The 22,509-nt window shown below is 38.8% G+C and overlaps 1 protein-coding gene across 1 annotated transcript in view; it reads left to right on the top strand.

Annotated features, from left to right (window-relative positions):
• The window catches only part of ADD3 (adducin 3 (gamma)), a 33,182-nt gene extending 10,993 nt beyond the window's left edge, over window positions 1-22,189 (top strand). The window contains exons 3-15 of the mRNA XM_010284584.1: window positions 6,406-6,544; window positions 8,053-8,204; window positions 8,328-8,408; window positions 9,480-9,629; window positions 10,860-11,003; window positions 11,092-11,190; window positions 12,268-12,450; window positions 13,268-13,525; window positions 15,209-15,328; window positions 16,620-16,709; window positions 17,926-18,049; window positions 18,990-19,085; window positions 19,804-22,189. Of these exons, the coding sequence (XP_010282886.1) occupies window positions 6,406-6,544; window positions 8,053-8,204; window positions 8,328-8,408; window positions 9,480-9,629; window positions 10,860-11,003; window positions 11,092-11,190; window positions 12,268-12,450; window positions 13,268-13,525; window positions 15,209-15,328; window positions 16,620-16,709; window positions 17,926-18,049; window positions 18,990-19,085; window positions 19,804-20,102 (1,935 nt within the window). The 3' untranslated portion in view covers window positions 20,103-22,189. The remainder of the gene's footprint in view (window positions 1-6,405; window positions 6,545-8,052; window positions 8,205-8,327; window positions 8,409-9,479; window positions 9,630-10,859; window positions 11,004-11,091; window positions 11,191-12,267; window positions 12,451-13,267; window positions 13,526-15,208; window positions 15,329-16,619; window positions 16,710-17,925; window positions 18,050-18,989; window positions 19,086-19,803) is intronic.
• Window positions 22,190-22,509: the final 320 nt, after the last annotated feature.

The raw sequence follows: 22,509 nt of genomic DNA, 5'->3' as shown, positions 1-22,509 counted from the left end.
TTAAAACCCACCCTGTAACAAAGCCGTATCGGCTGTGTCGGTGGAGGTCTTCCTCTCCGTGGGCAGCTGCGTTTACGGCACAGGAGTTAAAATTAACATCTCTTCACTCCCGAGAACAAAATACCAGTTAAGTTTTGAAACTTTTCTTCAGTGGTGGTGATTTTGCTTAGAGACTGTGTGGATGCATTTATATGTAGATAAGTTGAATTAGACCCTCTTTAAAAAGAGATTTAAAATATATAAATTCTGATCAAAAATGGGCAAAAGTGAAAATGGGTGAAGGGGTTTCTTGTATTATTCAGCAGCTTCTAGGCTAACAGCAGTGCTGCTATTAAATGTAGGGACGTCACATATCTTTTCTAGCTACTTTCCTGTAGTCTGACATATCAAACTGTTTGGACCTTATTGTAATTAGTCCTGATACGAGCACATGCTTTCTCCTCTTAAAGGTTTGCGATGGTGTGGGATATTCGTAGATGAGCTGTATGCCATCGTTTTCCCTATTTACAGGGAATTTTTTTTTTCTTATTGTTTTATTTCTACTTGTTTTGGGTGGATAAGGGCTACCTGGAGAAATCAATGGTCGACGAACAAACAGCGTATGACTTGTGAGCCTGCATACTTCGTAACACCCTCGGAGAGCTGCCTACCAAGAGGAAGAGATTAATACTAAAATTTTCTAGCAACGTTATTATTCTGTGTTATATATAGATGTGTATACATGTAAAATATGTTATTCTAGCAAGTTGGTTATTCTAGTTTTTCTGCTTATGTTGACTGAAAAATACCAGTTGTCAACTGGTACATGCAAACGTTGCTTTGATTCTTAAAAGCCCCAGTTGACACTGTCAGCTCACACTTAGACTGTCCTCCTGAAAGAAAATGGAAGTGAGTCAGAACTGAGGCTTGTAACTTCACTCTTGAGCTTCAGAGAGTCCTTGCAGGTCTAAGCTGAAAGATTTTTGCATCTAAACTGCTTGAGTTTGATACGTATTTGGAAGATGATTGCAAATATTTCTGAAGAACTAATTTTATGATATTAGAAAGACCTTGACCTAATCATGCAACTAATGACTCTATCAAAGAAAAGCTGTGTCTGTTCTGCAGGCTGCAGTACCATGTAAGGCTGTTTTAAGCTAGTGTAAAAGAGCTGGCTGGAGGTTTAGAAACAGTGGAGTTCTAGAAACAGTTTTAGGAACAGACTGAGCTGCCCTGTGTATTTTTACTGGTGAGTTGTGGGGAAATTCATGTCTCTGTGCAAGGTAGTAGAGTGGCATTCAGAAGGTGGGTGAGATGGAAGCAGAGCATCCGGGCACCGCCAGCTCAGGGCAGGCTTGGCTGTGCAGCGGATGCTTTGGTCCATGGAGTATGTGCAAAACTATGCTTTTCCCCTGGTGTAAATTAGTGTAGTTCAGCTCACTGCAGTTTTGAAGAGAACAATTTTAGCTGGGAGTAGTAGAAGGGGAGTTTGCAGCTTGCTGCATACCGAGGTCAGGCTATTTGCTTAGGTGGCTGGCTTCTGCCAGGTGAATAAAAGCTCTATTTGGCAGCCTCCTAGTTGTGCATCTTATCTGAAATGATGCTTTCCCTCCTTTCCAATAGCTGTCGTGAGCCCAGTTCTCATGCCATGGACTGTTCCCTATGCAAACTCCCAGCAGGATGCTTGAGTGCTGTTCCAGCACACGCAAGGGGGGACAGTGGTGCTTGGCTGGGCAAGTGAGCGCACTGAAGAGAGAAGGATGCTCGTGCGAACAGGAGAGGGTTCTCAGCTACGGCAGGGTGGGTTGTGCAGCTGGTGCTGTGCTTCTCGCTTTAGGACTTGGTACCCACTGTGAATAAAAATCCATGCTCTTATTCTATCATCCTATGTCTAAAGTTTTAGTGTTTGAAAACAAACAAACCAAAAAAAAACACATGTACCCAAAGACCTATTTAAATCCCAGAACAGAATCTTTCTCTTTATCGAGCAAGGCTGTGCATACAGCTGATTAACATAATTTGTCATTCATCTGACAGTGCAGTTTTTCCTTTGTCAGCATTTTCTTGTCAAATACTACGTTGGAAATTACTAGTGACCTTTCTGTTTGAAAAGTATCTGCTTTGTGCTGGAGCAGAGTGTTTGTCATCTTTTTGAAAACATCTCTCTCAAGCATGACTTTTACTTGGTTACTTGTGAGCAATTGCAGTGTAATGCCGTGTATATGTTACAGCCCTGTGAATTAAAGCAAAACCAAACTGCTTGGTCTCCAGGCTGCAGTTCTGTTTTCAGAAACAGATTCCTGCTGCTGAATGGGTCAGATCCCAAAACTGGAAGCCTGTGCACTAGTGGTTTTAGAGAAACAAGTGCTGTACAGTGAAGGGTCCAATAAATATCATTTGTTTAATGGCTAATATTTAAGGTAAATTGTTCTCCAGAAGGTGATGCCCTTCATATGAGCCCGTCGGGAATTATCAGAAACAGAGAATGGTTGTGTTAGCACATGTGGAATGGTTATCTAAGGACATACAGATCTGAGTTTTAAAGGTCTGTAGCAGTGAACAAAAGGAATTGAAATATTCATCAATATACATGGAGGAATGTGAGTCCTGTGCGTGACACACTGAAGGCTGCACTCTGCTAGAAAATATGGTTGCACATTGGCTTGTGGATAAACTGCATACTTTATGTACTTCCTATCCTTGCCTCTGTTTTACAGCTCATCCCAAACCTCCATATTTGCTACTTGCCCTGGCTCTTTCCTATCTTGTGTTATTTCTGAAATTACTTTTAAGGAAAGCTGCTTATTCAATTTAACAAAATTGTTGATATAATGCTAAATCCTCATTTGTAGCAGCCTCAGCAAGTGTATAATATATTACTGTTAGCATTAGAAAGCAAAACTAAGCTCAGAAGAATGAAAACATCAGAAGGCAGAAGAATTAAAAATAGAATATGCAATAAACCAAAAAAATCCTTCTGTCAAAAATTGCCCAAAATACATTACACTACCTTTTTTCTGCTATGGAAGTAACATTACTCGTGTTTTTTTTTTAAACCTGTACAAAAAACCCAAACCAGTCTGACTATGACTAATAAGAGTTTACTGTGAATGTTTTTGCAGATCTTTTTATAGTCCTTGTTGAATTGAAGTGAGAGTGATTTAATGTAATACAGATAACTTTTCCTCCATCTCCTCACAAACAAATACTTCCATAAATTTCATGAATTCGGTCTTCCACATGGCCCCCAGGAGACTACAGATGTGCAGTTTCCTTATATACAGACTGTAAACAAGAGCGAAAGAGCGTTTCAGCCTTGCAGAGTGTGAAATGGTAGAGCTTTCTTGCAGGGGGCCTCTTTCAGGAATATTTGAGAAGTAATTTAATATCTTGGAATGACAGAATTCAAAAGTAAGTGTTAGAATAGCTTTTTGATGAAATATATCATCCAGTCATTGTCTCTGCAATCTTAATAGATCACAGTAACAGAAGGAGAAAGTGCCATAGAACTGTAGCGACATGGTGAACCATTAGCAGAGAAGCGAGCTGGCGCTGGGATGGCTGGTGCTTGAAAGTCTGTTTTATGTGTTTTGGGGATTTTTAGGAGGGGAAAAAAGCCTTCTGTAATGTGAGGGATATGATGGGCCAAGGGCCAAGGAAGTAACTGTTATTATTTTACACTTTATACACTTTCAAGCGGGTTGGTAGAATGTAAAGGTTGGACCTTGGCTCCTTTTTCTGTACACCGCGAGCTGTTTGACCACCAAAACACTTTCTTCTAGTGTGAAAAAATCCTTACATCTTCTACAGGGATTGCATAAATCGCACCCATCTGAATTTCATTCAAAACCACTCTTGGTTGTAGTGAGAGATGCTCAGATTCAGGTAAACCAGGCTGTCATAGGTGATGCCGAGTCATCTGTTTTCTGTTTTTTCAGACTGTGATTTTTCTGTGTGTTTCCCCTTGTTACCCTGAGGGTGGGCAGCACATTAAACGCATAGTGCTGCACTTGAATTTTCACTGAGAGTTGTGCTTTGCGTGTAAGAAGCTACTTACTGCCCAGTGCTGTGCAAATGGGACTCTGGGCTTCTCAAAATGAATGTCCCAAATTGGGGGAAGCATCTAACCTTGACCTCCTTGCTGCCATTCTGTGGAAACGATGACAGGGCCCTGCTGCACCTTAAAGGCATGTTTTGGGGATTAGTAAGTTAATGCTTGTGAAGCACTTGGATTTACAGTAATTATCTGCCCAGAGAAAATCTTGTCAGATAAATAATAATTGTCATCTCAACAGAGTATGAGTAGCATGCACGCGCAAAAAGCACAGAGACACGTGCTGAGCCATGAGAAGAGGAAAACATACTGAATTTCTTCTCTAGTGAGAACTAGTCACTGTGTGCCAGATGAGGCATGGGGACAAGACAACTGTGGTATGCTTAAAGATTATTATCTGTGTGCAAGAGGGGGCCAAGAAACAGCCTCTGCGTGCCTGGCTTCCAGCAGTCTGGGCTCGTGACCACATTCAGGTTCCAGGTGGGGGACAGTGCTTGTTGTTTTGTCAGTAAGGGTGGCACCCACGTTGCCATTGGCATACACAGAATCATGATGATGATGGACATCCTCGGAGCTGAATTGGATTGAAGGGAGTGGCTTTCAGTGTCATCTGCTGATAGATGAAGGATGAGAGTCAGGGTATTTTCTCCAACTATTTGCTGTTTTCCACAAATCCTTGTTTGTCTTTCTGGCAATAACCTTCCCATCATTACCTCCCATCAGTTCCCCTTACGTGGTCCCAATGCTGATCCACCTCCCATACCTTCCCTTCTTTTCTCCCAATCCCAGTTAGGTTCCTTTCCTCACTTGATTCCCTGTTTCTTCTTTCCTTTTCCCCATCTGCTCCCTTCCCCTGCTGCATAGATCTTACCTACAGCAGCCATTGAAGAGAAAAATCTGACTTTACCCGTGTATCTTTAGGCTAGCAAGAGGTTGTTCAGCTGTTTGGGTGATGCTGCATGCGTAGTCTGGTGTGCACCAAGAGATTGCTGTGTAGTCAGTCCACCTGAATTTTTAGAGGCTTTACTTGTGGAAATGGGGCAAGTCTCAGGTACACACAGTCCTGACAAAATTGCTCTAAGGAAATGCACAGGTGTCTGAAAACTTGGAAATTAAACTTGTAGTTGTGGATGCTCAGCTGTCCAAATGAGAGGCCATATCAAGTAGAGCGTTGAGGATATCTTGGGGGGTCTGGTAGCACTCGCTCTCTTTTAGATTCAAAACTGTTGATGAACAGACTATGTCATGATACTGGTGGATTTTACCCAACAAAGTGGGTGTTTTGGAGGACTGAATTAAAATTCAGTGAAGAAATTATATTTGCCATACAGAACAATTTTGGTTTTTAATTGAGACTAAGTACTCTGCTAAGGAAGGCAAACTGAAGGGCACAATTATATACTGGGAATAGCCTGGAGTTATAATAGGAGTCAGCTGCATGGTAAAGACACCAAATGTCTTTCTGGAATGAACCAGCAAGAGCGTTCACAATACACCTCAGCTTGTGTTTTGTGCAGCTTTGCATACTGCTCGTTCGGACAAAAGCTGGAAGACGCTGCCAAGAAATGATGAGAGTGTTAGAAAATATAACCTATAAGGAAAATTTGAAAGAACAGAATTTACTTAGTCTGGAAATGCCAGGACTGAAGTAGTCTTAGGACAGTTGTTTGTTGTAGATAGTGGTTAATCTGTCTATCATCTAGAAGGAACTTTGTCCACAGTGCATAGTATATTAAATTTGATACCGTGAAAATCTTTTTCATTATATATTCTGCAAGAGTTTATCTCTTGGGATTGCCGACATTTTATACAGGAGAAGAGGGAAGGGTTTTTGCCTTTGGGAGAAGGAAGGAAACGGAGAGGACATGACATCCCGTGTTCCTTATAGTTTTTGCATGTCTGTGATACTACTTGAGCATGCATGAGCTCCAGTTTTCCAGTTATTTATGACTTTATCAAATTTGGATGGATTTTCACAGGCATTACAGAATTTTAAAATATGCAGCACTAAAAGCAACACACTCTGACTGATTGAATTTCAGGTACCTCTTCCAAAATACAGAGAACTCTTTATTGATAAAAATGTTTTTTGGTAGCATTTACAAAAATACATTTCATCTTGTCTTTTTCTGGGTAATTGTTAACCCTCTGTGACCTAACTCCTTCCTCCTGCCCCCCAAATTGCCAATATTTAGCATACAAAGTTTAGGTCAGATGGTTAAAGTTTGGCAAAAGTTATTAGCAGCTAAAAACAAGGTCTAAGGGGAAGTGTCGTGTAACATTAGTAACAGGCAAAGCTACCAGCCCCACCTATAATAATCTTATTTCTGTCAAAGCCATGTTTCCTTGATGATTCTCAAATGTTTCTACAGGCTTTTAGAGAAGATCTGGAATGCCTTATTCAAGAACAGATGAAGAAGGGCAATAACCCCACTGGACTGCTTGCGTTACAACAGATTGCTGAATACATTACAGCAAGCTCTTTTGCAGGTTTTTCCTCATCTTCACTCAGTAAGTGAATTATGCATACAATTGCGCTTTTTCTCTTCCTTTTTTAATCATCACTAGAGCTTAGCAATGCTGGGCTCTCCTCTTTCTTTGAATAAAAGTTCTGTCAGAGTTTACTTCAGCTGTGAAGTAGTACAGATGGTGGCCTTAACTTTCCTTTTTAGGCTTCTTTCTATTAAATTCTTTGATTTGTATAGTGATATCCAGAATTTTTGGCATCTTCACGCTCAGTTTTTCTGTGATTTGCTAATAAAAATTTAACTGAGAAAGGGAACAAAATGCTGTGCCCCATTACTATTAGCAGTTTAACATGAGCATAAACTGAGATGTGAAATACATAACAATTTAGATTGTTTATTTTTCTACTCTTGCATATAAATTTTTATTTTAAAAAAAGGAGGGGGGAATAGCCTGTCAAACTGAATCATTACACAAGCAGCTCCCACAGTTAAAAACAGCTTGTAGTATGCACTCCAGTTATAAAAATGTTGCTAGGACCTTTTAGTCAATACACAAGTTCTTTCCAAGTCATGAAGCACTGAAACGTTAAAAGTTGATTTAAGTTCTGTGAGTGGACATCATATGGGTGCTTACAAGCCTGAAGTACAGCGGCAGCTGTCAGCATTAACCATTTTTTGAGAACTGGTCCCAAAACAGCTCTTAAGAGTTCATTTAACAAAACAAGTGGAAGAGAGCAACAGAGAGCCCAGATAGTCTTATCTCTGCGTCTCTGGCTGGTTGGTGAGTCTGCAGGTCCAGCTGTTGTCTCTGCTGTGTTTTCCCAGGGACTCTGACAGGATGACTAATCTCAGAGTGCATACTCTTTTTGTTGAAAACCAAAATTACTTTTACCTCTTCTGATCTTAACTTTCCCTGTAAGCAAAGGCTGTGGCTCTCAAAGGGATACCGTGCGTTTGTGAAGGGGAGAAGTGTATGTGTGAGTCACAAGTCAGAGAGATAAATTGATCTTCGTGCTTTCTCTGTTAAGAAGCCATCCCTTCTGTCCAGCAGTTGGAGAACTGTTGCACTTACCCTAATTTCTTCATTAGGACTAAATTAATGTGCTCAGGCTGAGACATCTCTTCAAATTAGTTATACTGGTGCCAGAAGTCCAGCAGAAATGTGTTCTCATGTAATTTTCAAAGTAACATATTAAAATACTTCATTAGTGGCAAATGTCTTAAAGCACAGTTCCAGTCCTATGTAGGATCTTGAATCAGGAGAGAGCTCAAAATCCAAGTGGTACTTCAAAGGAAACCTGTATTTCACCTCTCTCGTGTTTGAAAAAGAGATGAACACTTAAATTTGGGGTATAGGTTCTACTGCCTTAAAGTAACAGAGGTTTCAGTGAAGACCTTAGAAATCCAGCAGTGCGGTTCCAGTCTTAAGAAATGCTGGTGCTGCTGTGCTAACAATTTAAATATACTGCTTTTGGAAGATCATGGCATAGCTAGAAGTTATTTAATTGTCTGACTGGCCATCATCTTTTTTTTTTTTTATCTGTTTTTCAGGCCATGGAATGATTACACCCATCAATGATCTACCTGGGATAGATACCTCCTCGTTTGTTAAGGGAGAAAAACTTACTCGTTGCAAGTTAGCCAGTTTATATAGGTTGGCTGACTTGTTCGGGTGGGCACACTTGCCAAATGCCTATATCACAGTAAGTGTTTTAGAGAATAATCTTTTTCATTTGGAATCTTACCTATTCATTCAAATAAATTTTCCCCCTGAATAATATAAATTAAAAAATAAATCAGTAATCCATTTTCTTCCTCCTTTGCAGGTAAGAGTAAGCAAAGAACATGACCATATTCTAATCATTCCAAGAGGTCTGTCCTTTTCTGAAGCTTCAGCTTCCAATTTGGTACGTGATTCATCTGCTGTAATAACCAGCAAGGCTCAACCTGTTTTCTAAAAGACTTTTGTGACTACTAAAATGGACTTCTAAACTGTAATCATGCTGTTATTTGTTTTTTAATGTTTACCCACCAGGTGAAAGGCTCATTAACTATCTAGATACTAGCATCCTTTGTCCTCAGCATTTCTTTTGGGGTTTAGCTTTGCTTTCTGTTGCTTTGTCTTCGGCTTCAATGTGGAGCATCAAAGTTTTGTTTTCCTGTCTGATGAAGCTCATCAAATAGCCTCAGTGTAACAGCAGCCTTTTAGAACCTGACAATAGGGTAATACATATGAAATTACTCTGTAGGAGTAGTGTTAGTAGAATCAGCTCTTATCTTTATACATGGGGAAATAAAGTTGAATAATCTTCTCCAGGCCCAGCAAAGGAGCTGGCTGTAGTTACAGATTGGGATTTAGGCAATGGTAGCTGCTAAATCATGCATCTTTTGGTGCAGAACCTGCCATGTGTTCTTCGTGTCAGTATGTATCTGTAAAGAAATTACCTCCAGTTGGAAGGAGGCAGCAGATTAATAGCATTACACCAGCAAACACAGAACCAAAATACAAACATGAGAACAAGAACTGATATAACCCTGCTGTTGTTTTTTGTTGGTCCTGGAATTATTATTTTAATGTTCTCATGAAATTGGAAATTCACTATGCATTTAATTTTCTTACTGGAAATTTCTCAGAGGCTGATTTTTCTTCATGTTTAAAATATAGGAAGTGTTAACAAAATTCATTTTTGAAAGTCAGAAACAAGGAAAGGTCAGCTAGACCAAAGAGGGATACATGTATCAGGGTCCTATCTTTACTTCTTCCATGACTGGACTTCCACCAGCTATCAAGGGCTTGGACAGCAGGATGGTCTGTCGACACACAGATTTATGGCTGCTCTCCTACTTTTTTTTTGTGCTCTGAGCCCTAAACATGTCAGGGGAAGTTTCGTACTAAGTAAGGAAGGAAAGGGTAGTTTGTAGATAATGGCAGTTGTCACAAACCTTTTGAATATTGTTCTTTTGTTTGACTTTTCCAGGTTAAGGTAAACATCCTAGGAGACGTAGTTGACCAAGGAAGTACAACTTTAAGTATTGACAATGCAGGATTCAGTCCACATGTGGCCATCTACTCCACGCGCCCTGATGTCAGATGTGTAATACACATACATACCCCTGCAACGGCAGCTGTAAGTCTTCCTTCTAGCATTAAGAGTAAAAGAAAACAGGTTTACCGTATGAACTTAGATCACCTTTCTGAATCTGAATCACTGCTCACCGCAATTTTATTTTCATTTTTAACATCGACGCTACACTGGTAAAGAAAGGTGTGAGGTTATCAAATAAGCAGAGTAGGAGGGCTGGGCCACCGCAGTGAAACGGGTAGGAATAAACTGATGCTCAGATACGATTATCGCTCTCTACAACTACCTGAAAGGGTGTTGTGGTGAGGTGGGTGTTGGTATCTTCTCCCAAGTAACTAGCGATAGGGCAAGAGGAAATGGCCTCATGGTGCACCAGGGGAGGTTTAGACTAGGTATTAGGAAAAATTTCTTTACTGAGAGAGTGGTCAAGCATTAGAACAGGCTGCCCAGGGAGGTGGTGGAGTCACCATCACTGGAAGTGTTCAAAAAAACTTGTATACTTGGCACTTCAGGACATGGTTTAGTGGGCATGGTGGTGTTGGGTTGATGGTTGGACTTGATGATCTTAAAGGTCTTTTCCAACCTTAATGATTCTGTGATTGCGCTCAGGTCAAGGAGGCTGTAAAGTATATGGTTTACAGAGGCTTCATTTATAGCATCTTAGACCATATAACATGCTGTATACATCATGATTTGCATTATGCAGCTCAATATTTAAGTGGCTTAATTAGTAGTTATGTTCAGTTTGGATTCACCTCAGTATTAAAAATTCATAGTTATATATGTCTAAAATGGTCTGTATAACAATGATAAAAAATGTAAGGAGACTTGAAAGAAAAGGTTTGAGATAGATATATTCATATTATTTTATATATAAACACATATGTATGCATTCCTTGACTATAGATAAAAAAAGGCATGGATAACTTTTTATACTAGTTTTTTGAAGTTACAAATGTGGGAAAGAAGGAAAAAACATTAAATAGGCTTATACTGAGAATTAAACATGGATAAAATTCACAAAAATTAACTTAGATGGGATAATTTGTCTTTTCCTATAATGAATGCTCCTAGGTTGGGTAGCAGCAGCTCTGTCACCCTATTGCAAATTAAACTAGGGAAAAAAAGGTACTGCGTCTCAGCTTTCACTATGGAGAGTTTGTCTCTCTTCTTGCAAAGATACAGCGTACAGCCCACTAAGGTTGGGTGGTTGAGATACAGGTTTTAAGAGTTTCTTTTTTTCCTAATTATCAATATTTCATTTTCTTGAAACAGGTTTCATCTATGAAGTGTGGCATCCTTCCCATATCGCAAGAAGCTCTGATTCTGGGAGATGTTGCTTATTACAACTACCAGGGATCTCTTGATGAACAGGAAGAGAGAATTCAGCTTCAGAAAGTTCTTGGACCCAGTTGCAAGGTATTCAGCCTCACTCACGCTCTTCATAAACAATTTTCATGTACTGTGCCAGTTTCTACCACTTAACATTAGTGTCTTCATTTACTAGGTATTAGTCTTGAGAAACCATGGTGTGGTGGCACTGGGAGAGACACTGGAAGAAGCATTCCACTATATTTTCAATGTGCAACTGGCCTGTGAAACACAGGTAAGAAAGAATTTGTCTCTATTTAATTTCAAACGCTTATGCTGATGAGCTATAGACTATATCCCAGATGGGAAGATCTCTAATATTACAAAATATTTGGGGTTGTGGAATCCAGTAATATTATGCCAGATCAAAGTCAGAGAAATTGGAGTAATCAGGAAAACATAGAAGAAATAGCACAAATACTGTATCACTCTTCCTAGAGGGAGTACCAGTGGTGTTACACTGTGAAGGGTACAGGTTTTGTTCCATGTTGTGGAGAATGAGCTTCAGGCAGGGGGTCTGTCAGATGATAGATTCAGTGGTACTCGCTGCATGTGGAAGTGTGACTTGAGATCTCTTGACATTCATCTCCTTTGTCGAAGCTGAAGCTTGACAAAGCTTGTCGAAGCTTGACAAAGAAGCTGCTCCCTACAATCACCAAGATCTGTAGAACCAAATAAACAAAAGGTCTTTGGAGCAATGGTAGAGGGTAGGGTATTTAAAAATAACCTGAGTCCTAAAATCAGTTTTCTGTTTTGTCTAAATTTAGCTACCTAGTTAGGTATCTAGATCTTATCTGTAACCTATGGAGAGAGACCATTGAAAGTGTCCTCACCTTCCATAACTCTTAAGCCCATCCCCAGAAACTTCATCACTTTGCTCTTGTTCCCCAGTGATCCTGTCCTCCCATGTAGCTGTTCGGAGGTGCAAACGCCAGTCTCCCACTCCTTTCCTCTCCTCCCTCGCCTGCCATTCATTCTGAGTTCGATCACTCATTTTGAAATATGTATAAAAATGAAAAAGTTTTAGTCCAGTGATGCAGAAGGACCTTTTGAAGGTACTCTTGAAAGCGAAAGCTAGTGTTTGAGTCTTTTAAACTTTTACTGAGTCTCCTTTTAAAGCGCTATTATTAGCAGATGTTATCATCCTTTCCATAAGAATCACTTGCTATATATTTTAATACATTTTTGGACAGAAGAAAACTAGCAGGAGAAATAACTGTAGCATGTGTTTAAGCGTCTGTCTTCTGTGAATTCAGAAAAGCAGAGAATCCCAAAGCTTTTCAACAAATGAAATTCACTCATTGATCTCTAGGTTCATGCATTAGCTGGAGCAGGTGGGATAGACAATCTTCTACTACTGGATCTGCAGAAGTTCAAGCCTTCCACACACGCTGTGGCAGCAGCTGGAGGAGGTGGAGTTAATATGGCTTCGCAACAAAAATGGAAAGTTGGGGAGCAAGAATTTGAAGCACTCATGCGGATGCTGGACAATCTGGTGAGAGCACACTGATGGAGTTGTCCATATAGTCTCTGTAAGCTTCTGAGAGTGTAGCATTAGCTTCTGTAAAGCAAATTATTTTTTTTCTGGGTTTTTTGAGTTTGACAATTGAAGCTTCTGCTTGGTTTAGTTTTTATTATGTCAGTGTATCTGACAGTAGTATTGTGTCTTGATAAGAATTGATAATGTTTTGAACTTGAATTTTGTCCAACCCACCTCACAAACGTATTTGCTTTTTATAGTAGCTTAAGAGTAAAAATATGTTTTCATTGCCACCTAGTAAATAGGCACAGCAGGTTCCCTCTATATTTTGTTATTAAGGCTAATATTAGGAAAGAAGATGATAATTTATTAAATTTGTTTGAAATGTCCTTTTCACTGCACTGTGAATTCTGGAATAACCTTCAACACGAGTAAAGTGAGGAATGGCAGTGTGTCATGAACCAGGATGTGCCCGTTGTGCAAGAGATAAATGTCTTTGTGAATGCTACCTGGGTTATAACCTGAGCAGGGGGTCATTTGGTGGTCACGCATTCACAAAGGTGGGAGGAAGGTGAAGTGTGCCTGGGGTCCTGTCCAGCTGCTACTGTACTGTGTTTTAAATGGGTCTCTTGAATGTTAATAGTATGAATTAATGATGGACAACACCGCTAGTCCATTCTCTGAAGAGCTCAGAGGACCTGTTTAGTGCATATAGGGCAGCACAAAACTTCCATGACTTCTTTGGATATGTTTTTATGATTTTATTTATTATTTTTATTTGTAAAATTTTTTTTTAAGTGTGGTGTTTTTTTCTTTTTTTCCACCTCCATAGGGATACAGAACTGGCTATGCCTATAGGCAACCACTAGTCAGGGAAAAACCCAGACATAAGAGTGATGTTGAGATCCCAGCCACTGTGACTGCCTTTTCCTTTGAAGATGATACAGTCCCGCTTTCCCCCCTGAAATTCCTGGCGCAGAGGCAACAGAGAGAAAAGACAAGATGGCTGAACTCTCCAAACACATACTTGAAAGTTAATGTGCCTGAGGAGTCCTGGAATGGGGAAACCAGTCCTAGGACTAAGATCACGGTAGGTAGATATTTTAGGCAGTTTCTTAGTTTTTGCACTGCTTAAAAGTAAGTTATGCACAGTTTATATGAGGATTAAAATATAAGTTTACTGAGCAAATAAAAATAGGCTTTGGGGAGACGTAATGACATTAGTACTAAGGGCCCCCTCTGTTTGGTGAAGAGAGGTTTAACTGTTTGGAAGAGCAACAGTTTATGATAAAATTTAACAATTATTTCCCTTTTGTTACTAGCTCTTCTGATTCCTGAAGCAGAAAACAGTTTTTCTACCGTATCTTTTTGTGCTATTAATTATCCACCAAACATAGTAAAGTTTTAAATCACCCATGGGTTGTTCTCTACGCAAGGGAGACACAAGCTCTAATTCATCTCTAACTGCCCCTTTCCTGTTTGTGAGCCTACTGAAAACAGACTTCGAAGTCTGTTCATGCTGCTACTTTTAATGATGATCAAGATTTTTCCTCCTCCTTCGGCTCGCCAAGATGCTTCCGCTGCGTTTCCAGCCTGGAGAGACATGGCTCTCCTGGGACTACAAAGCATGTTACTTGTTATCAGGCTACTCCCAGTTGCATAGTACAACTCTAAAAGCATCAGCTCCTCCTGCTGGCAGGCTGGCGAGTTTCTAAACTTAAGTTTGGGAGCAAACCCCTTGGCAACCAATTTAAAACCCTGCTTTTGCAAAGTGTTGTGGTTTAACCCCAGCCAACAACTAAGCCCCACACAGCCACTCACTCACTCCCCCCACGGTGGGATGGGGGAGAGAATTGGAAGAGTAAAGGTGAGAAAACTTGTGGGTTCAGATAAAGACAGTTTAACAGGTAAAGCAAAAGCTGCTCACTCAAACAAAGCAAAACAAGGAATTCATTCATTACTTCCCATCAGCAGGCAGGTGTTCAGCCATCTCCAGGGAAGCAGGGCTCCATCACATGTAGCAGTTACTTGGGAAGACAAATGCCATCACTCCAAACGTCCCCCCCCTTCCTTCTTCTTCCTCCAGCTTTATATGCTGAGCATGACGCCATACGGTATGGAATATCCCTTTGGTCAGTTGGGGTCAGCTGTCCCCTCCCAGCCTCTTGTGCACCCCCAGCCTCCTCGCTGGTGGGCTGTTGTAAGAAACAGAAAAGGCCTTGACTGTGTGTAAGCACTGCTCAGCAGTAACTAAAAAATCCCTGAATTATCAACACTGGTTCCAGCACAAATCCAAAACATAGCCCCATACTAGCTTCTGTGAAGAAAATTAATTCTATCCCAGCCAAACCCAGCACACAAAGGAAACAAACTACAGTCAAAATGTGTAGTTAGCAGAGGTGGAAGTTGATTGCATGAACAAGAGCTCTGGAGCTGGTGGATCTATGTGCCAATTACTAAGAAGTGTGATCCTTTCTAAATATTACTTCATTAGTATACAGTTAGTACTGCATTTTTCAGGAATGTATTTCAGTGTTTACAAAAAGTAATTTTGATGGATGCATGTTCAAGGCAACTTAAATCCTCTTGAGCAAATACACAAAGCTGTAAAGAGTTGGGATTATTTTGTGGGTCTCATGTGGGATTGAGAATAAAGTCAGAAAGTCCTTTCTTTATATCTCTTCTTTAACAGTAAGACAGCACTGAGATTTGTTCTTCCCCAGCATGATGGGGTGTTTAGCTTTTTTTTCTTTTTTCCCTCACCTTCTTTAAGTGGATGAAAGCTGATGACTCCTCCAAGACTAGTGGAGGAACGCCAATCAAAATTGAAGATCCAAACCAATTTGTTCCTCTAAATACAAACCCAAGTGAAGTGTTGGAAAAGAGAAATAAGGTAAAAGAAGTGTAATGAAATGAAAATTCTAACATTTCCAAATAAAAATATATGTTCAAGTTATGATTCAAAACAGCAGTAAAATAACATTTTGAAATGTTCTGATTGTACTGAGAAGTTTCTTGCATTGCATGTGATTTTTTTTGGCACTAAAAAGCATGTATTTAATTGTATGATATGCATGAAGTCTGTAGATATGTATGCAATATATATGTAAATTTTGAATGCAATAGTTTGATGAAGGATGAGTATTAACTCTGGAAAAGATAGATTGGAAATGGTAGTCCCTGCTATTTAGCATTATATTTAGTGGATAATTACGTGTCAACATGAACTGAATTGCTGTGCGTCATCTACAGCATGGTTCAGTCTCAGACTGTAATCTCGCTCTGTTCTGTACTAATTTGCCTAGCACTTACTAAGCTGCAGTTTCTATGGTCCAGTCCACTCCTAATGGCAGTAAAAAAAGAAAGAGATTATTGTTGGACCTCTCTGTAAACACAAATATCTCACTGCTTTTCCCTTCCAGCATGTGAGATGCTGACTGTCAGACTGACCAAACACTCCACCCTAGGCATGGACACTTTCCATTTGATTACATATTTTTCCTCTTTCTTGGAAAGCACCATATCAGTATCCATGGGGACTGAACTGGAGTTAGATGGAACAACTCCCTTCCTTAGAACTGGAAAGGTGCCCTTTAATCATATAGAGATTAATAATACAAGTCCCAGACAATTAATTTTAAATTCATGCATGTCACTATCTCATTAGATAGTTTATTCCTATTTTCTGCTGTAGAATTTTTTTTTATATGATCAGTATTTGCATTTATATTTATATCTGATGTGTCAATCTCTTAAGCACTGGCAATGTGAAGCTAGGGCTGTTGGTTTGGGGAAAACAGTGATTTATGCACAGAAGGAAAGACTTTACCACCTTTGTGACCACAGTGATCTCTCCAGTAGCTTAACATGGGTCATTTTATGGGATGGAGAGAACAGGTTCAGAGATACACTATTCCTTGGAGTTTATTTAGAAATACTGGCTTGCATGAAGTGCAGGAGCTGGGATGAGGGTGGATATACTGGGAGTACTTGAAGCGCTAAACAACATACGCGGTGTATTCAGAGGTGGAAGGAGAGTCCTTCATTTTTAGGTGCAGCAGCATATGGCTTGATCCTCCAGCCATTCGCTGCTGCCTTGTGTTACTGGCTTTGCAAAGCCGATGGGCATAGGATTTGTTAAAGAGAAATATCTCTTCCTAACTTGGTTTGTTTTCTCTGTATAGATAAGGGAGCAAAACCGATATGACCTAAAGACAGCAGGACCACAGTCTCAGCTGCTGGCTGGGATTGTTGTGGATAAAAAGCCGAGTCCAGTGAGTAGAACATAATTAATTGATTTACAAATGTTGGGGTTATTTGGCAGCCTATCTTTCAAACATCAGTTTGGGCCATTTTCTTTCTAAATGCTTTGTTAGAACTCATTATTTTAATGCCAAATTTTGAATGTGGGATACATGTTATTCATGTTTCATTTCAGAGGTTTAAAATGCTAGTTTTAAATGGAGATACACATGGTAAGTTTGCGTGCCATTAGTATTAATGAAGCAGGACCCCTTTCTAAGACCATTTAAGCTAAAGTGTTGAACTTTGCAGTGTATGGTGCCAAAAATAGTCTTTTCATCAGTTTGTAGAACTACTGCTAAAGGAAATGATTGAGGCCCAGAGATAACTGAGTTTAAAAGGTGTGATGGGTTCATATAGAAGGCAGCTTTCATTAGAAACGGGCTTCTTATTGGGATGGAGGGTTTCCAGTTTTTTACCTGTTCCCACTAATCTTTTCTGGAATAGAATATACTTACTTCCAAACAGTGCACATATTGCTAATAAGGTTATCTAACAAACCGTGATGAATTGTATTTGAAATTCTGTAGTTCTAAGAGTTTCCAACCATCCATGGGTTAGTACATCTATTTCCTCATTTTGGTTTTCAGTATTCTTTTGAGATAACACTGAGTTTGCTTATTTATGTTGGGCAAAAAGAATATTTTCCAAATGAGTTTTCTTTCAACATGAGAATACTTCTTAATTTTGTCATTGTAAGATTCATCTCAGAAGAGCTCTTCCAGTTAGATTCCTAAACTGGAGCATAAGAATAGTCACTTTCCTACCAAAAAAATTCCTAGAACATGGGACATTTGCAGAAAATATGGGAAACCTTATTTTTGAATCCCTGTTGTTGAAGGACTTTCACTTCTCTGAAGAGTGTATTAGTCCCTGAAGTATAAGCTGTTGAGGCAGGTCTCTACTCTGAAGCTGTCCCCCTTGGTCAAAAAAACCCAAAACACACCCCTCAAATAATGGTTGTGCTGCTGCAAAAGGATGGGGATTTACAGCTCAGTAGTCAGTATTCATTACTGTGTGAATGCCTATCAGATGGGGTAGTTTTTTGTCTGGATGCATATGTGTTTTTCTTCTGTATTCCCTGCCAACCTGGTGTCACCAAAATTTGGGCGAAAAAGATTAACCATGTATGTCTTGCTTGCTTGCTTTTTTTAAAACTGTTACATTTTGTGTTTTTTTCTTTTCCAGCCAATGCAATTTGAAGATGATGAGCATGCACCACCGGCGCCACCCAACCCATTCAGCCATCTCACAGAAAAGGAACTGGAAGAGTACAAGAAAACAATTGAGCGCAAGCAGCAAGGGTTGGAAGGTCAGTAGTGTGTTTTTAAATGATGGGGTTTACATTTTAATAATGAGTTCATTTTTAGTTTGAAAATATCTACTGTAAAAAACATACACATGTGAATTATTAGCATATACTGTTGCCAACTACTTAAGAACTAATCATTCCTTGAGACAGTAGAATTTTTTGTTAAATGTTCTGGGGTTTTTTTTTACTTTGGTTAGTGCTAAAATTAAAGCAATGAAAGGTTTGCACAGAAATGGGGTTGATAAAAACACACTTTAATATAATGGCTTTTTTTGTCAGAATCATAGAATAACTTAGGTTGGAAGAGCCCGTGAAGGTCATCTTAGTCCAACCTCCTCCTCAAAGTTGATACCCAAGTTAGATCAAGTTGCTCAGGTCTGTGCCCAGCTGAGCAAAAGTTTACTGAGATGTTTGGTCTTGGCTTCTTTAATTTTTCTTCTATTCTCACGATGTGCAAGACTCATCTACTTTCACTTTTTACATCTTCTTCCAATACTACTATTCCGTAGGGAATTACTAATTCAGAGTTGATTTTGTTGTTGTTGTTTCTAGCAGTAACACTTACTATATGTTCTTCTTCACTAATATTGTGTAGTAAAACAATTTTCTATATGTCACATTCAGGGCATAGCATAGTAGCTTACTGTAACAGCAAACTGTGTGACTTACAGCTAGATAAAACCATGGGGCATGCTACTTGGAATGCAACCCTGCCACCCTTTTTAATGCTTTGTATTAAAGAACTAATATATAATGATTGTTATCAGATAAAACGTGTAAATCCATAATTCTATAGAGTTTAAACTGTATTGTAACTTCTTTATGTTGTCAGCTTGAGCAACACAATGCTAGCAGAGCTGTAAATCTTGTAGCACTAGCACTGACATTCTTGCTTGGTTTTTACTTTTGCATGGCTACTAATTCAAATCTTGTCCTGCAGATGCTGAACAGGAATTATTCTCAGATGACGGTTCATCTGTGTCACAAATTCAGTCACAAACTCAATCCCCGCAAAATGTCCCAGAAAAATTAGAAGGTATTCCATGCGATTTCTGTACAATGCCAATGGCTCTGATAACCTGAGTCATCCACTCTGCTGCTGCATTCTTACACTTGTGTGAAGTCAACCAAGCCAGAGAGCCCTCTTTTAACACGTCTGGGTGGGACTCTGGCCAGAAAACTGGTTTTCTCAATTTTTTCTAATACGTAAACATTCTGTTTTCACAAACAGAAAACAATGCAGGGCATACTGAAACTTAGATATTAATAAGGTAGAGGAAATAGATACTATATTTTTATTTTACTGAAAGTGTTAAGAGTAGGGGTTTTTTGCCTAAGACTTTTCCAGCAAAGTCTAAGGCAGCATTTTGAAAGGCTAGCTCTCCAAAGACTTCTGTATGGAATGGCTGCATTTTCATAAATTAGTCTCTTGCAGTAAAGCGTCATTCTGAGCGTTCTTGAGACTGTATACGTATATGCTGTGTAGACTGTATTTGTATACAGTATACAGCTTGAGCTATATATATACCTGGCAGAGATAAGGTTAGCTTCTTCAGACCGTTTTCTTTAATGACATTTTCACAACATTGTCTGCTTACAACAAATAAGAGTGTAGATATATGGGGAAAACAACACATCTAAGCACTTCAAGTTTCATTCTTTGGATCACAGTCCAGACTCGCAGACTTTGTTTCAGTACTGGGTTTTTGCATGATAGTGTACATAAATGATTGCAAAATTGTCTGTTCTTTCAGAAAATCATGAAGATCTCTATACCCAGAATGCTAACCTCATATCTGTGGAGTTGCCAGTTGTGGTGGTGAATGGCAAGGAAGATGCGCATGACATGGAAGAAGATCTCACCAAGAGGGTCAGTCAGTTAACCACTAGTACTGTGGAGAGTGTAGAGATTACAATTAAAAGCTCTGAAAAGATAGAAGAGACCCTGTCCCCTGAAGGGTCACCTTCCAAATCCCCATCAAAGAAGAAGAAGAAATTCCGCACCCCATCTTTCCTGAAAAAGAGTAAAAAGAAGGAGAAAGTAGAAGCATAAGTGCAGTTCTGTTCTGTTGTGAGGAGACATTGCACATTTTAAACATTTAAGTTGACCATTAACAGCATAGTGTTAGGGGTGTGCAGTAACTGGACTTCTAACCTAAACAAAAAGGAACTGGAAGCGGTTTTGCTTTAAAAAAAAACAACCAAACAAAAAAAAAAAAAAAAACCACAAAAAAACTTTCATGTCAATTGAAAATTAATTCATCTCTCGCTTAACTGTGTCCAAAATTGCTATGAGGGTTGGAAATATTCATTAGTTGTGTGTAGAACTACACTGGTAGGTGCTCAGTTACCATCATAGCAAGATTGAATACCATCACAATATGCAGCAGCAAGTTCTGCTTGGAGTATTTTGCAGACCTTAAACTTTTCAGTGCAGTTAAAGGTACTGTTGAGTGATCATACGACTTTTTAAAACTGCTGTCTCACTTGGTAACCAGATCATACATTTTTGTATTGTGATTTTGACCATATATTTTATGTTTCTGTACCCCTGTTTGAGTGGGTGCATATTAACAGCACACCTTTAAATCTTTTTTAAGATTAGATCATATAGAAATATTATACACTGGCACATAATATTAGGGGAAAAACTGTGTAAGAGAAAGTTTATTTGGAATTATACAAAATGTCTAAAGAATTCCATTCTTCAATAACTTTTTTGCCAAATATTTCATTTTAGTGAAATATAATTTTTGAAGACTTCTTTTTTTATTCTATCAGTTGGGGGGGGAACCCTTATTTTTCAAGAAAGGGGATTTTATACACTTAACATTGATAATTTAGTTTAACTGGCAAAACAAAAGTAAGATTTTATATGTTCAAATGTTTGTATACCATTCAGTATAAAAGTATTATAAGCATGTGAACCAAGCATTGAATAGTAGAGTGTATTTAAGAATGCTTGGTTTAGCGTATACTTAAATATAATTCAGGAGTCCAGGGACTTAGAAATCAAAAGATAAAGTCATATAAAATTGAACTGGATTCACGTTTAAAAATTACTTGTGGGCTTTTTTTCCTCTCATGGTATTGCTAATGAATGAAGAAAAATAATCTCTTAACATAACCAAATGAAGGAAACAAAACTGTTAAAAGGGAAAGTGAAATAGTAAGAAAATAGGAGGAGACAAAGAAAGTAAAAGTCTGGTGATTATTTTTTTTAACTATATGATATGGATTGTGGGATATTTTTATTAAATCAGCAAAGTGACATTTCCATATTAGACATTTTAAAGAATTTGTATGGATTCATACAGAGTGCAACACTTTGTTTTTTTCTTCACTTTCATTTGAATTGTAAAAGGGTCTCATGAATCTGTGTTGTCCTTTGGATGAACCCAGAGCAAATCAGAGCCTAGTGCCATGGGTAAGGGTGGTACTGCCACTTACTCATTTTTACTGATATTGTCATTTTAGTACTTTTACTGTATTGTAAATACAAACTAAACATAGAAATTAACGTAGAGTTTTCTTCACTGTGTCAAATTGTCTGTAAATCAGTCATCGCAATAGGAAGTATGTTTTAAAGATCCATGTGATTCCCAAATCACCAGTTGAAACATTATACAATATATAATTGTTAAATATGGCTGGAGAGTGGTTTGGCATGCAAAAATGTTGATTATAGCATGTTTGGGGGCTGGTTAGCTTTGACCGTGTAAGTGTGATAACGCAATGTTGGAATGGATCCTGGAAACAATTTTCTAGCTATCACTAAATACTGGAATCAGTGTTTTTAATCATAGTGGAAACTTTCAGTTGCTTACTTTGTTTTTTATGTTCTACATTATTTGTGTTGTATTACAACATATGTAGAAACAGTAACCTGTGAACTACGCTTTTCATAACTTTTTTAAAAATATATCTAAATGAATGCAATGTGCATAAATATTTTTTAAAATGCAACCGTGAACTATTTGCACCTTTTGCTAATGCCTCTATTTACTTGCTTTGGCATAAAGAATGAGCCAGCCAACTCTTGTGTCCTGTGGAAAATATATAAATGTTATCTGAAGTTGCTCATAGATGTAATGCTAATTAATGTTAAATCACAAATAAACAGTATTTTAAATAGATGGATTTTGTATAGCAGCCTTCTGTTTATACAGCGCTCTTACATCTCACGCTTGTAGAAAAGATACTTTGATTATACATGTTACTTCTCAAGAATTTATGCTGAAGATGGCTTCTTGTTTGTGGTTATTCTGAAAGCTGTGCAAGAAAATAGTCTGATTTTATTAGAAAACAGTTGCTTTCTCTGTCACAGATCCTGGAGATGAAAGAGGACAGCCCTGTGGTAAAAAACACGGCATTGTCAGGAGTTGATGTGAACCCCGGTTGAGTCTGCGCTGCAGGCTTTCCTCTCCCAGGGCTTGCTTCCATGCCGCCTTGGTCTGTGC

This window comes from Phaethon lepturus, unplaced genomic scaffold (genome assembly GCF_000687285.1).
Source record: "Phaethon lepturus isolate BGI_N335 unplaced genomic scaffold, ASM68728v1 scaffold21533, whole genome shotgun sequence".
Taxonomy (NCBI): Eukaryota; Metazoa; Chordata; class Aves; order Phaethontiformes; family Phaethontidae; genus Phaethon; species Phaethon lepturus.
This window is presented reverse-complemented; position numbering and strand designations above follow the sequence as displayed.